Source organism: Gopherus flavomarginatus, chromosome 10 (assembly GCF_025201925.1).
Source record: "Gopherus flavomarginatus isolate rGopFla2 chromosome 10, rGopFla2.mat.asm, whole genome shotgun sequence".
Lineage (NCBI taxonomy): Eukaryota > Metazoa > Chordata > Testudines > Testudinidae > Gopherus > Gopherus flavomarginatus.
Window position 1 is genome coordinate 46,123,441 of NC_066626.1, and position 13,184 is coordinate 46,136,624.

At 44.3% G+C, this 13,184-nt stretch overlaps 1 protein-coding gene across 11 annotated transcripts in view; it reads left to right on the top strand.

Moving 5' to 3' along the window:
* LOC127030195 (sodium channel protein type 1 subunit alpha) overlaps nucleotides 1-13,184 on the top strand; it is a 358,700-nt gene that overhangs the window by 262,038 nt on the left and 83,478 nt on the right. For 7 of the 11 annotated variants that reach the window (XM_050916258.1, XM_050916249.1, XM_050916251.1 and 4 more), the window contains 6 exons: nucleotides 3,211-3,274; nucleotides 3,987-4,128; nucleotides 4,307-4,513; nucleotides 5,524-5,823; nucleotides 6,629-7,009; nucleotides 8,167-8,299. In XM_050916258.1, the coding sequence (XP_050772215.1) occupies nucleotides 3,211-3,274; nucleotides 3,987-4,128; nucleotides 4,307-4,513; nucleotides 5,524-5,823; nucleotides 6,629-7,009; nucleotides 8,167-8,299 (1,227 nt within the window). The remainder of the gene's footprint in view (nucleotides 1-3,210; nucleotides 3,275-3,986; nucleotides 4,129-4,306; nucleotides 4,514-5,523; nucleotides 5,824-6,628; nucleotides 7,010-8,166; nucleotides 8,300-13,184) is intronic. The other 4 variants (XM_050916254.1, XM_050916255.1, XM_050916257.1 and 1 more) reach the window with 1 other exon arrangement.

Consider the following 13,184-nt stretch of genomic DNA (forward strand, 5'->3'; position numbering starts at 1 on the left):
TAATACAGCCTTCCCTCCTCGCACATACACATGTACAGCCCTCCAGACTCAGAAAACCCTTTCCTAGGCTCACTACCTACTTCCTAACTGACAGCCACACTATCAGGTCAGAAGTCACAAACATACACCTTTTACTTATTGCTGAGCCTGAAAAAGAAGAAGAAACAAAGTAGCAGTGAAGGACTGTGGCTGCACTGAGCATGTGCAATGTGACCAGTACTCTGAATTAGCCTGCTAGAAACTGTTCTCTGTTACCATTTTCTTCTGCCTTCAGTCTATGTGCTGCAGAGCAAACATTTTTCCAGTAGCAACAGATGTACTGTTGCAGTTCTTGTCCTATCAGGAAACACTTTGCTACAGCAGGTGGTACTGCGCTCTTGTGTCCATCAGACACACTGCACAGAGTAAGTGTTCACTGCAGATTTAGCTTAGGCTGTTATCCAGCGTTACAATTCCTGAGGTGACTGCACCTGAGACCACTTTATGGCCTCCTTGAAGGCACCCTACATCACCTGTCTTGGAGTGGAGTCCTCCAACTCTCTCCTTCTTGACTGGTGATTTCGGCTGCAATTCCTCCTGCAGTTCACTGTGATCACTTAAGCAGGTCTGACTTTAGTTCAGAACCTGACATCCTGTTCTTTCAGGGCCAGTGACAGGGTTAACCAGCCTTCATAAAGGCCAGCCAGCCTTCATAAAGCAAAGTATTATTTATTCTGAGCAAAAGCATTACAGAAAAGACATATCTTGAAAACAATAAACAGATATTATGCATGCCTAGCTTACCAAGTATCATCCATCTTCCACACGCAGGTCCTAGCAGATTTAAAGTACTTCAGGTCCTCTTGCAGAGACTGTCCCTCTGGTCACAGTCTCATGTCAGTTCTTGGATCAGATGAAAGTGACCTCTTTCTCTCCACATCAAGATGGTCACTTTATACAGTTTTCAATTCTTTGTTTGGTAGGTCTTTTTAACCAGGTCAAACCTTACATGCAGTTTCCCTTGGGAAGAGGCTTCTCCAGAATTTGTTACTTTCAAAGGGATTTTCATTAATGATACTCCAGTAATTTTCATTAATTCTACCCCAAGAAACTGCAGCTTCCCCATGAGAACATGTGAATGGAGATATTGGGTCAGACCAATGGTACATCTAGCCCAGTATCCTCTCTTTAGATAGTGGCCAGTGCCAGGTGCTTCAGAGAGAATAAACAGAACAGGATGATCATCTTGTGATCCCTCCTCTGTTGTCCACCCTCAGCTTCAGGCAGTCAGAGGCTAGTGACACCCAGAGCGTGGAGTTATATCACTGACCATCTTGGCTAATAGCCATTGGTGGACCTATTCTTCATGAACTTAATCTAATTCTTTTTTGAATCCAGTTATAGTTTTGGCCTTCAAATCATCACCTGGCAGCGAATTCCACAGGTTGACCGTATTGTGTGAAGAAGTACTTCCTTGTGATTGTTTTAAACTTGCTGCCTCTTAATCACTTTCTCCACACCATTCATGATTTTATAGATCTCTCCTATATCCCCCTTAGTTAGCTCTTTTCCAAGCTGAACAGTCCATCTTTTTAATCTCTCCACATGTTGAAGCTGTTAATCATTTTTATTGACCTTCTCTGTACCTTTTCGAATTCTAATATATCTTTTTTTGAGATGGGGCAACCAGAACTGCATGCAGTATTCAAAGTGTGGGCATTCCATGGATTTATATAGTGCCATTATGATATTTTCTGTCTTATTAATTATCCCTTTCCTAATGATTCCTAACATTCTGGTAGGTTTTTTGACTGCTGCTACATATTGAGTGGATGTTTTCAGAGAACTATCCACAATGACTACAAGCTCTCTTTCTTGAGTGGTAACAGCTACTTTAGATCCGTTAATTCTTCCCATGGAGCAAGAATACAACCCCTAGCGCATAAAAATACATATAACATGTATAAAGATGATACAATAGTATTTGGCTCTTCCAAGTGTCCATATTATTTGTCACACCCAGGTATTGCCCCAACCTCTCACCTGATTTTAGTGGTACTTTCAGTCTAGCCTAGCTGAGATAGTTGGGGTATGTGTTAGAGCTCAGGTTCTGTGTTCTTTCAGGCTGTTAACTCACCCACTTTTCACTGAGGATGCAGGCTAAATCACTTAAGTGCTGATAGTCCTTCAGTGCCTTCCATCAATTCCCCTTGTGTGCCCAAAAGGACAGACAAGTTCTCCCGCATTCATTGGGTAAGAATCATAAAGCAGCTCAGCTTTCTGTAGCATAAAGAACCATGGGATATGACACATACAGGTGAGTATAGCACCTGTGAGGACACAGTAACTTGAGTATGGCTTTGCATTGTGGCTGCTCATGCCTGGGCTAGGCTGACCCTGGTGCTCAGACCTGTGTGCTGGTCACCTAGGCTAACTCTACAATGAAAACATACCTACATTGTTTAGAGTGTCTGACAGCTGTGGAATTATTGGTTGATCTTAAACTTATTAGTCTCTAATGACTAGTTGCCTCTAACAGCTACAGTTATTTATAGGTGCAACAGTTGAGGCTTCGGTAATGCTAGTCAAAAAAATAATGTCTCATTAAATCAGACTAGCCAAAATCTTTTAAAATAGGGTAAATTCTATGTACTAAAACAAATACATACAAAATAAAGTTCCACAAAATGTTAAATGTTTCATTGCACATTTGAAAGGAAAAATGTACAATTCATTCAGCTCTAACAGCAGCTATCAGGGTTCTTGATGCTATTTGACACATTGATAGTATAAATTAAAGATATCATTTTTCTGACAATTTATATTGTCACTTTGATTTCATGTTCATGTTGAAGAAATCATTTAAGCTGGTTTATAGTTGAATTGTGAACATAATTTTATTTCATTCTGAATAATAAAGCAGTAGTAATAATGTATCAGTTTACTTTGTTTTAGTCAAATGTATTATTTTGGAATTTTGGAGCTCAGATGTGCAGTTCTTACTTCTGAGAATCAGCCCCTTAACTCCTCTGAGGTAAAATCAAAGCAGTCAAAAACTATCCACCATCATAAAAATGTTTCATAAAACTCTTCATGTTGTCTGTGGTAGAATTACTCATGTAAAGTAAAGGACTGGGTTTATTCAACATTGTTCAAATGAGTTCAGTATGTAGTGGTGGAAGATTTATGTAGTATATTCTTACAATTTTATCAAAATTATTTTCTAAACAGGTCATTTTTACGTTCTGGAAGGGCAAAATGATGCTCTGCTTTGTGGAAATGGCTCAGATGCAGGGTAAGGATATGTTTCATGACATTTTACTGTACTATGTAGAAATAGGATGCAGCATATTCAGATATATATCCTGGAATAATTTGACTGACCAGCTCAATGAAATATGTGCCATTGGGATTTGATTTTAGATGTCTGATCCTGGACTTGAGTTCCCAATCATAGCTCACTGATCTGGTCAGGACAAGTCAGTTTATTCTTCACTGGTAGCCAATTCAAAGACACTCAATAGTAACACATGCTTCTGGCTGGTTGAGAAGTAACAGAAGTACCAGTTAGGGAGGCATAAATTCCTCAACAGTCCCAGCTGCATATGTGCTGATTGCTGAAGAATATCAGGCTATTGCAAGGGTGAGTGAAGAATATGGAGACAGACATTTGAAGGTGAAAATACTATTAATCAAGAATTTACATTGTGTTTTAGAGTTTGAGACTAAATAGTTGACAGTTTGGTATTAAGGCAATATGCAAGTGTTGCTAAGAAACACAGTTCTGTGAAGGGCATTTTCTATTTGCATTTTAATGTTATACACAATTTTTCAGCTGTCTTTAAATGTAATTTTGTAGAGCAGAGCTCTGTCCAACTGATAGGAGTTCCTATCTGATGAACTGACCAAAAACAGTACTTCAAAATCCCAAACTTCTATCAGGACCTAGTATCCGCTGATATTAGAATAATTGTAAAAGATAACGCCTAATATCTCTCCTTTTGTAGTCAATGTCCAGAAGGATATATATGTGTGAAAGCAGGTAGAAATCCCAACTATGGCTACACAAGTTTTGACACGTTCAGCTGGGCATTCTTGTCACTGTTTCGACTGATGACTCAGGACTACTGGGAAAACCTTTATCAGCTGGTGAGAACAAAGACTAAGTATTTTTATACTATCAAATTATACAAAGAGTTTAATATCAATTCTGTTACATCTGTCATATAATCTAATGATGATGGAGTCCTACAAAATGAAAAGTAGGTGACTAATTCACACAGTAACATTAAAAAGTTAATAAAGCTGTATTTATTATTACTTCCAGACACTACGTGCTGCTGGCAAAACATACATGATATTTTTTGTTCTGGTGATTTTCCTGGGCTCTTTCTATCTGATTAACTTGATTCTGGCTGTTGTTGCTATGGCCTATGAAGAGCAGAATCAAGCAAATATGGAAGAAGCAGAACAGAAAGAGGCAGAATTTCAGCAAATGCTTGAACAGCTGAGAAAGCAACAAGAAGCAGCTCAGGTATAACTGTGATTCTATGTATTTACAATATGATAAACAATTTAACTGATAATCTTGTATTAGTGCATCCAAATGAGTTTTCTATAGATATTGGTCATCAGATTTAGAATGGGTTTAGAATTCTGTGTTATTAAGTATTCCCTATAACAATGGGTAGGCCCACTCTGGCTTCAAGAACAGAGCCGGCTCAGAGGTTTTCATTGCTGGAAATAAAAACATTTTGCTGTTAGCAACCCAGCTTTGTGATCCAGAGGAGACTTCAAAAGAATGTATACACTATTTGTTTGTTTTTTATTGAGGATTTGTATTCCATAGCACAGGGGTAGGCCACCTATGGCACAGGTGCCGAAGGTGGCACGCGAGCTGATTTTCAGTGGCACTCTCACTGCCAGGATCCGGGGCACCAGTCCTGAGGGCTCTGCATGAAGCTTCTTAAACATTTTAAATACCTTATTTACTTTACATACAACAATAGTTGAGTTATATATTATAGACTTATAGACGAGACCTTCTAAAAACATTAAAATGTGTTACTGGCACGTGAAATCTTAAATCTGAGTGAATAAATGAGGACTAGGCACACCACTTATGAAAGGTTGCCAACCCCTGATATAGCATGTATAATGTAGTCAGCAGAGTAAATGCCTCGGAAACCTTATAATTTAAGAAGAGAAGCAATATGTGAAGGGTGAGGAGATGGATATGGTCAGAAACTGCACATATTTAGACAACGGGTATCTGCTATGCCATAGGAAACACTCTGTGACTTTAGCAAACAGTAAGGATACAGAAAAGAGGTGAGAGAAAATGTTTGAGGCGAGTACAGCTACCTGAAAGTCTCAATGTGCAAAGGATGCATCAGCCAAAGACTGGACTGGAAAGTTCTCTAGAAGTGAAATTAAAAAGTTTGATGTTTTAGAGTGCTGGCTAGTAATAATGATGATATGTAGCTTTTATAGTGCTTTTCATTGGTAGATCTAATAATAGAAGTATTTATTGTGATATGGCAGGCAGCAGCAGTAGCAGTAGCAACAGCCTCTGCTGGGTCAAGAGATCCCAGTGCAGAAGGTGGAATAGGGGGACTCTCAGAAAGTTCTTCTGACGTGTCAAAGTTGAGTTCAAAGAGTGCTAAAGAGAGGAGGAACAGAAGGAAGAAGACAAAGCAGAAAGAACAATATGGAGGAGAGGAGAAAGATGAAGATGAATTTCAAAAATCTGAATCAGAAGGCAGCATCAGAAAGAAAACTTTCCGATTTTCCATTGAAGGGAACAGGCTGACATATGAAAAAAAGTATTCGTCCCCCCACCAGGTATTGTGTAAAGTGTTGCTAGTTGAAAAGTGTATTGGGAGCATCATGGGCTTTCAGAAAAAACTGTTGCAGTATCATAGGTATAACAGTGATTTTACTACATGAAGAAGGAAGACACCAAACTTTTATTTAATTCCAACTAATTTTACTGTTGCCGGTGTTTCAAGAGAATTTTACCTAACTGATATAGATAACTTATTGAAAAAATCCATATAGAATTTAATGCAGATAGCTTTTCTATAGAATTTGTAAATCAGACTATAATATGTAATAGAATTCCATAAGTTGGTTTAAAAATTCTATAAAAATATATTCTCTGTTCAATATTATATGATGGTTTTAGAATAATTGCTGTAGAACCCCATTGGTTTCATTCTTATTACATTTTATAGAACTCATCCAGAAGTATATCCATGGATTTTATTTGTACTTCACTAATGTTTCCAGGTCTTGCTTAATTATGTAGAGGATGCTATGTTTATGTCTGTTCTATTCTCATTTTATACCAGTTATCTTGCTATTGATCCTTATTCACATATCTCATTGGCTTCAACAGGAGCTGAGGTGGCTCAGGTTCAGTATTTGTTGTATTAATTCATGAATAGTGGCTTTTAAATTTACAAAGAGAGTTCAGTGAAATTAATGCATATGAAAATCTGAAAGCAAAATTTGGTTCCTGGAAAAGATTATTAGTTTTATTTATGAAAAAAACTTCTACAACATGTTAACTCCATTTTTATAAAAAAACAAATATATAGGGTTTAAGGGTTTCAGCTAATCATTATATTCTTTTATTTTCCTACAGTCTTTGCTGAGCATTCGTGGCTCCTTGTTTTCCCCAAGACGCAACAGCAAAACGAGTCTTTTCAGCTTCAGAGGTCGAGCAAGGGATATAGGATCAGAAAATGACTTTGCTGATGATGAACATAGCACTTTTGAAGATAATGATAGCAGAAGAGATTCTCTTTTTGTGCCACGGAGACATGGTGAAAGGCGTAACAGTAACATTAGTCAGGCCAGTAGGTCATCCAGGGTGCTGGCGATGTTTCCAGCGAATGGGAAGATGCATAGCACTGTAGATTGCAATGGAATAGTTTCCCTGGTTGGTGGACCATCTGTTCCTACGTCGCCTGTTGGACAACTTCTGCCAGAGGTGATAATAGATAAACCAGCTACTGATGACAATGTAAGGAAGATTTAAATAGCTCAGGCATGGTGGCCTTTTCTTACTGCACCAGCCTGTATTTTCTACAGAAAGAAATTCCTTGGGAATGATCCTGGCTGGCCAGCTATGAATGTTCCTGCATCTTGTAATACCTTTAATATACTAACAAAATAAGTTTGAAATTTAAGTATTTACCTGCAAAAATTCTCAGAGTTAACGAGAAAAAATATCCAATTAATATGCAAGTATTTGTCTATTATATACCCTTAAAATATAGTAGACTTATTGTAGCTATTAAAAAGCTCTGTCTGGCCTCATTGGATAAGATTTCAACTTACTATATGAATAGAAAGAGTATATAATAAATGTTACCATATGAATTTAGTCAATATGACCCTGAATTTGTTGTAGATAATTTTGATAACATTGGGCTTTATCAGCTCATTGCAATATAATAACAGTATACATTCAGCACTATCATATATATGTAGGTCTCTAGTATAGAAAATAAACTAAACAGTTACTTGAGGCACCACATTCATGCACCCAGCTTCAAAAACAAAAATGTCTGTGTGCACATATGTGCTGTAATTTATGTGTATATACAGATAGCAGAATATCTCTAAAAGTATTTGGTTATCTTATTTCAAGGTTGTCCACTTAGAGTACTTGGGAATATACCAGCATGTGGAAGCATGACTAAATCAGACTATTTTTATTTGTTGCTGTTTGGACTGGATGGATACATTGTAATTTTACAACGAGATGTTTTATAAGAAGTAGTAAACATCTGCAAATTGAAAACATTTTGCAATAATATAGTGGTTTTCAATGTGTTTGACTCACTTCTCATAACTGCTACTGAGATTTAGATCGTTGAATAATTATTGAGTTTCACACTTCTCTCCCACAAATTTCATATGTTATGTATTAAACTGAGGATTTCTAGTAACTGACTGTACTGGAGAATGAGTGATTCAGTCAAGAAAGTTTCTTTAATATATTTTGAAAATGCTAGGTTAATACACGAAATAAGAAAAGTCTTGCATGATAAATTAAATAAAAAATTAAATTGCATGAAGCATGTATTCCTTCAAATTTAGAAATTCAGTATATATAGTATTTGCTTATTATATCACTCAAGATGATGATCCTATCTATTATTATTCTATTTGCAGGGCATGACTACTGAAACAGAAACGAGAAAGAGAAGATCCAGTTCCTTTCATGTTTCCATGGATTTTCTGGAAGACCCTGCTCAAAGAGACAGAGCAATGAGTATAGCTAGCATACTCACAAATACTATGGAAGGTGTGTAAAATATTGAATTTAATATTAAATATTGACTTTAGTGTATTTTCAGTGAACTTCTGAAACTTTCATTTGAAACTAAAACAATAATTTTAGGTATGTATATTTTAACCTGATATTGTCCCTCTGTACCAGTGGCGCTGGAACATTTTTAGTAGTGGGGGTGCTGAAAGCCAGCCCCCATACTCCTGTCCGTGCCCCATCCCTCCAAGCTGAGGCTGGGAGCAGAGCTGTGTCTCCGGGAGGCAGGTGAGCTGGACAGAGGTATGTGGCACCATACCTCTGTCCAGCTGTGGCAAGGCTGAGCCAAGGCTGTGGCACCAGCTGGGGGTGGGCATGGGGCCTTGCATGGAGGCCTGGGAGTGGAGCCCTGAAAGCAGGGGGCCAGGCATGGGGCTCCAGATATGGGGCCAGTGGCTGGGGAGTGGGGCCAGCAGCCAGAACCTGAGACCCAGGTGTGGGGTTAGGGAGCGGAGTGCATGGCGGGGCGCTGGGAATGGGGTCCTGGATGTGGGGCCGGCAGCCAGGACCCAAACCCCAGGCACAGGACCCGGGAGTGGAGTCCCAGGCCGAGGGTTGGGAACAGGGCCCAAGGTGCAGAGCCAGCGGCAGGGGAGTAGGACACAGGGCCAGCACCCCCCACTCCGCCGCACCTCTACTTCCTGCACCTATGCTCTCAGGAAATATTTCTAGATAGACTAAAAGAACTCCCAATTGATGTGTTTGTCTCATGTTACTTAGTGAGACTTTTGTGTCATTGTTTTTTGACTATTCCAGGTCATGTGGTCACAATGCATTGATTTTGCTATTATAAAGCTCATCATAGCTGCAAAAATCCATATCACTGTGCACAAAATGGCTGCATAAGTGTGTGTTTCTGTGCTCAAATAATAACTTGTTTTCAAATAGATAAATATTTAATGGGCACACCTACTGTATCAGGAAGTCTCAATCTTTTTCTTTTTGAGGCCCCCCCCCCCAGCATGCTGTAAAAAATCTACGGCCCACCAGTCTCACAAAAAAAGTCACCTTTGTAACTGTTGTTCTTCGAGATGTGTTGCTCACATCCATTCCAGTTAGGTGTGCGCGCCGTGCGTGCACGTTCGTCGGAAACTTTTTACCCTAGCAACTCCAGTGGGCCGGCAGGTCGCCCCCTGGAGTGGCGCCGCCATGGCGCTCAATATATATCCCTGCCGGCCCACCCGCTCCTCAGTTCCTTCTTGCCGGCTACTCCGACAGTGGGGAAGGAGGGCGGGTGTGGAATGGATGTGAGCAACACATCTCGAAGAACAACAGTTACAAAGGTGAGTAACCGTCTTTTCTTCTTCGAGTGATTGCTCACATCCATTCCAGTTAGGTGAATCCCAAGCCATACCTAGGCGGTGGGGTCGGAGTGAGAAGTCGCGGCATGGAGCACTGCAGATCCGAAGGCCGCATCCTCTCTTGACTGCTGGACCAGGGCGTAGTGGGAAGCAAAGGTGTGGACCGATGACCAGGTCGCTGCCCGACAGATTTCCTGGATGGGCACATGGGCGAGGAAAGCCAGCGACGACGCCTGCGCCCTGGTAGAATGCGCAGTCACACGGCCCGTAGGGACGTGGGCCAAGTCATAGCAGGTCCTGATACAGGACGTTACCCATGAGGATAACCTCTGGGAGGAGATAGGAAGCCCCTTCATGCGGTCCGCTACCGCCACGAAAAGCTGGGGGGATTTGCGGAAGGGCTTGGTCCTCTCCACGTAGAACGTGAGAGCCCTACGGACATCAAGCGAGTGGAGCTGCTGCTCCCTGCCTGAGGAGTGAGGTTTCGGGAAAAAACCGGAAGGAATATCTCTTGGCTGATGTGGAAGGACGAGACTACCTTGGGAAGAAAGGCAGGGTGTGGCCTCAGCTGCACCTTATCTTTGTGGAAGACTGTATACGGGGGGTCTACCACAAGAGCCCGGAGTTCCGACACCCGCCTAGCTGAGGTGATAGCTACTAGAAAGGCAGTCTTCCAAGAGAGGTAAAGCAGGGAGCAAGTAGCTAACGGCTCAAAGGGGGGTCCCATGAGCCGGGACAACACCAGGTTAAGTTCCCAGGTTGGAGCAGGGAGACGGACGTTAGGGTATAAACGTTCCAGTCCCTTAAGGAATCTAGACACCGTCGGGTGAGAAAAAATAGAGCGACCATCCGCACCCGGGTGAAAGGTGGAGATAGCTGCCAGGTGGACTCGCAACGACGATATCGCCAGACCTTGCTGTTTGAGGGACCAAACGTAGTCTAAGATATCGGCCACCGAAACTTCCATAGGGCGGAGATTTCTCTCCACGCACCAACAGGAGAAACGCTTCCACTTGGCCGAATATGTCGCTCTCGTGGAAGGCTTCCTGCTGCCCAAAAGCACCTCCCTCACCGGTGTGGAGCAGCGCAGCTCAGAACTGGTCAGCCACGCAGGAGCCACGCCGCTAGGTGCAGCGACTGCAGGTCCGGGTGACAGAGGGTCCCGTGCTCCTGGGTAATCAGGTCCGGGTGAAGGGGCAGGGGAACTGGGTCGGCTATGGTCAGGTCCAGCAGCATGGGGTACCAATGTTGCCTGGGCCATGCCGGGGCTACCATGATCACGCGAGCCCTGTCCCTGCGCACCTTCAGAAGGACCCTGTGGACCAGAGGGAACGGGGGAAACGCGTAGTACAAGTGGGTCGACCACGGAATAAGGAAGGCATCCGCTATCGACCCGGGCTCCCTGCCCTGAAAGGAGCAGAACGCTTGGCACTTCTTGTTCCCCCCGGACGCGAAGAGGTCCACACGGGGATAACCCCACCTCCGGAAGATGGAGAGGGCGACGTCCGGGCGAAGGGACCACTCGTGCGACAGGAAGGATCTGCTCAAGCGATCCGCCAGTGTGTTCCGTACTCCGGGTAGGAAGGAAGCCGTGAGGTGAATGGAGTGGGCTACACAAAAGTCCCAGAGTCGCATCGCCTCGTGACACAGGGGAGAGGATCTGGTGCCGCCTTGCTTGTTGATATAGTACATGGTCGTCGTGTTGTCGGTAAACACCGCGACACAACGACCTTGAAGCTGATGGCAGAACGTTTGACAAGCGAGGCGGACCGCTCTCAACTCCCGCATGTTGATGTGCAACCCCACCTCCTTCTGAGACCACAGGCCCTGCGTTCTCAGGGTCCCCAGGTGGGCCCCCCAGCCTAGATCTGAGGCATCCGTTGTCAGGGACACCGAGGGCTGAGGTGGGTGGAAAGGGAGCCCCGCACATAGCACGGACTGGTCTAGCCACCAGCCGAGAGAATCTAACACCGCTTGGGGGATCGTGATCAGCATGTCTAGCGGCTGTCTTGCCAGCCGGTAATGATCGATGAGCCACAACTGGAGGGGCCTCATACGGAGCCGAGCATAACCGGTCACAAAGGTGCAAGCCGCCATGTGGCCTAACAGGGCTAGACATGTCTGCACTGATGTCAAGGGGGCTGCCCGCAGTCGTTGAACGATCGCCGACAATGCCTGGAACCTCTGCAACGGCAGCAAAGCCCTGGCCACAATGACGTCCAGGACGGCCCCGATGAATTCCACCCTCTGCGTGGGGATCAGGGTGGACTTGTCCATGTTTATCAAGAGGCCCAAAGTAGCAAACATGCCGGTGATCACGCGGACATGGCTGCAGACTTGCCGTTCCGACGTGCCCCGAATCAACCAATCGTCTAGATAAGGGAACACGTGGATACGACTGCGTCGAAGATGTGCCACAACAACTGCCATGCATTTTGTAAACACCCTCGGGGCCGTAGAAAGGCCAAATGGGAGGACCGCAAATTGGTAATGAAGGGGGCCCACCACGAAGCGAAGGAAACGTCTGTGGTGTGGCCAAATGGCAATGTGAAAATACGCGTCCTGCATGTCGAGGGCGGCGTACCAGTCTCCCGGATCCAGGGATGGGATAATGGTCCCCAGGGATACCATGCGGAACTTCAACTTCACCAGGTATTTGTTGAGCTCTCGCAGGTCGAGGATAGGCCTGAGGCCTCCCTTGGCCTTGGGGATCAGAAAATAACGGGAATAAAACCCCTTGCCTTTCTCGTTTTCCGGAACCGCCTCTATAGCTCCTTTGCTGAGGAGCGTCTGTACCTCCTGCCGAAGGAATTGCTCGTGAGAGGGGTCCCTGAAGAGGGACGAGGAAGGGGGGCGGGAAGGAGGAAATGATACAAACTGCAGGCGGTATCCCGTCTGCACCGTGCGTAAGACCCAGCGGTCCGATGTTATTTGGGTCCACGCCGGGAGGAAAAACGAAAGGCGGTTGGAAAACGGGGGGGAAGGATCCATGGGGGAAACTGTTACTGCGCCCTCGGGCGCACCTTCAAAATGAAGGCTTGGGTCCAGGCGGGGGCTTAGAGGAGCCTTGGTTCTGCCCCCCTTGGTTCCCCGAATGCCTGCGCCTTCCATTCCTGCCACGGCGCCTGTTAAGGTCCTGCCGTTGGCGGAACTGGGAATATGGCCTGCGCTGCTGTTGTTGCTGTGGCCGGAAGGGTCTGCGTTGCGTTCCCGGTGTGTGCATCCCGAGGGAGCGCATAATGACCCGATTGTCCTTCAGACTCTTAAGTCTGGGGTCTGTCTTTTCGGAAAACAGGCCCTGGCCTTCGAATGGGAGGTCCTGGATGGTATGCTGGAGCTCCGGAGGAAGGCCAGAGACCTGCAGCCAGGAGATGCGGCGCATCGTTACTCCCGACGCGAGGGTGCGGGCAGCCGAGTCTGCAGCGTCCAAAGAAGCTTGCAAAGATGTACGTGCAACCTTCTTGCCCTCATCTAAGATGGCTGCAAATTCCTGGCGGGCGTCTTGCGGCAGCAGCTCCTTAAATTTGTCTGCTGCCACCCAGGAGTTGAAAGCGTACCTGCTG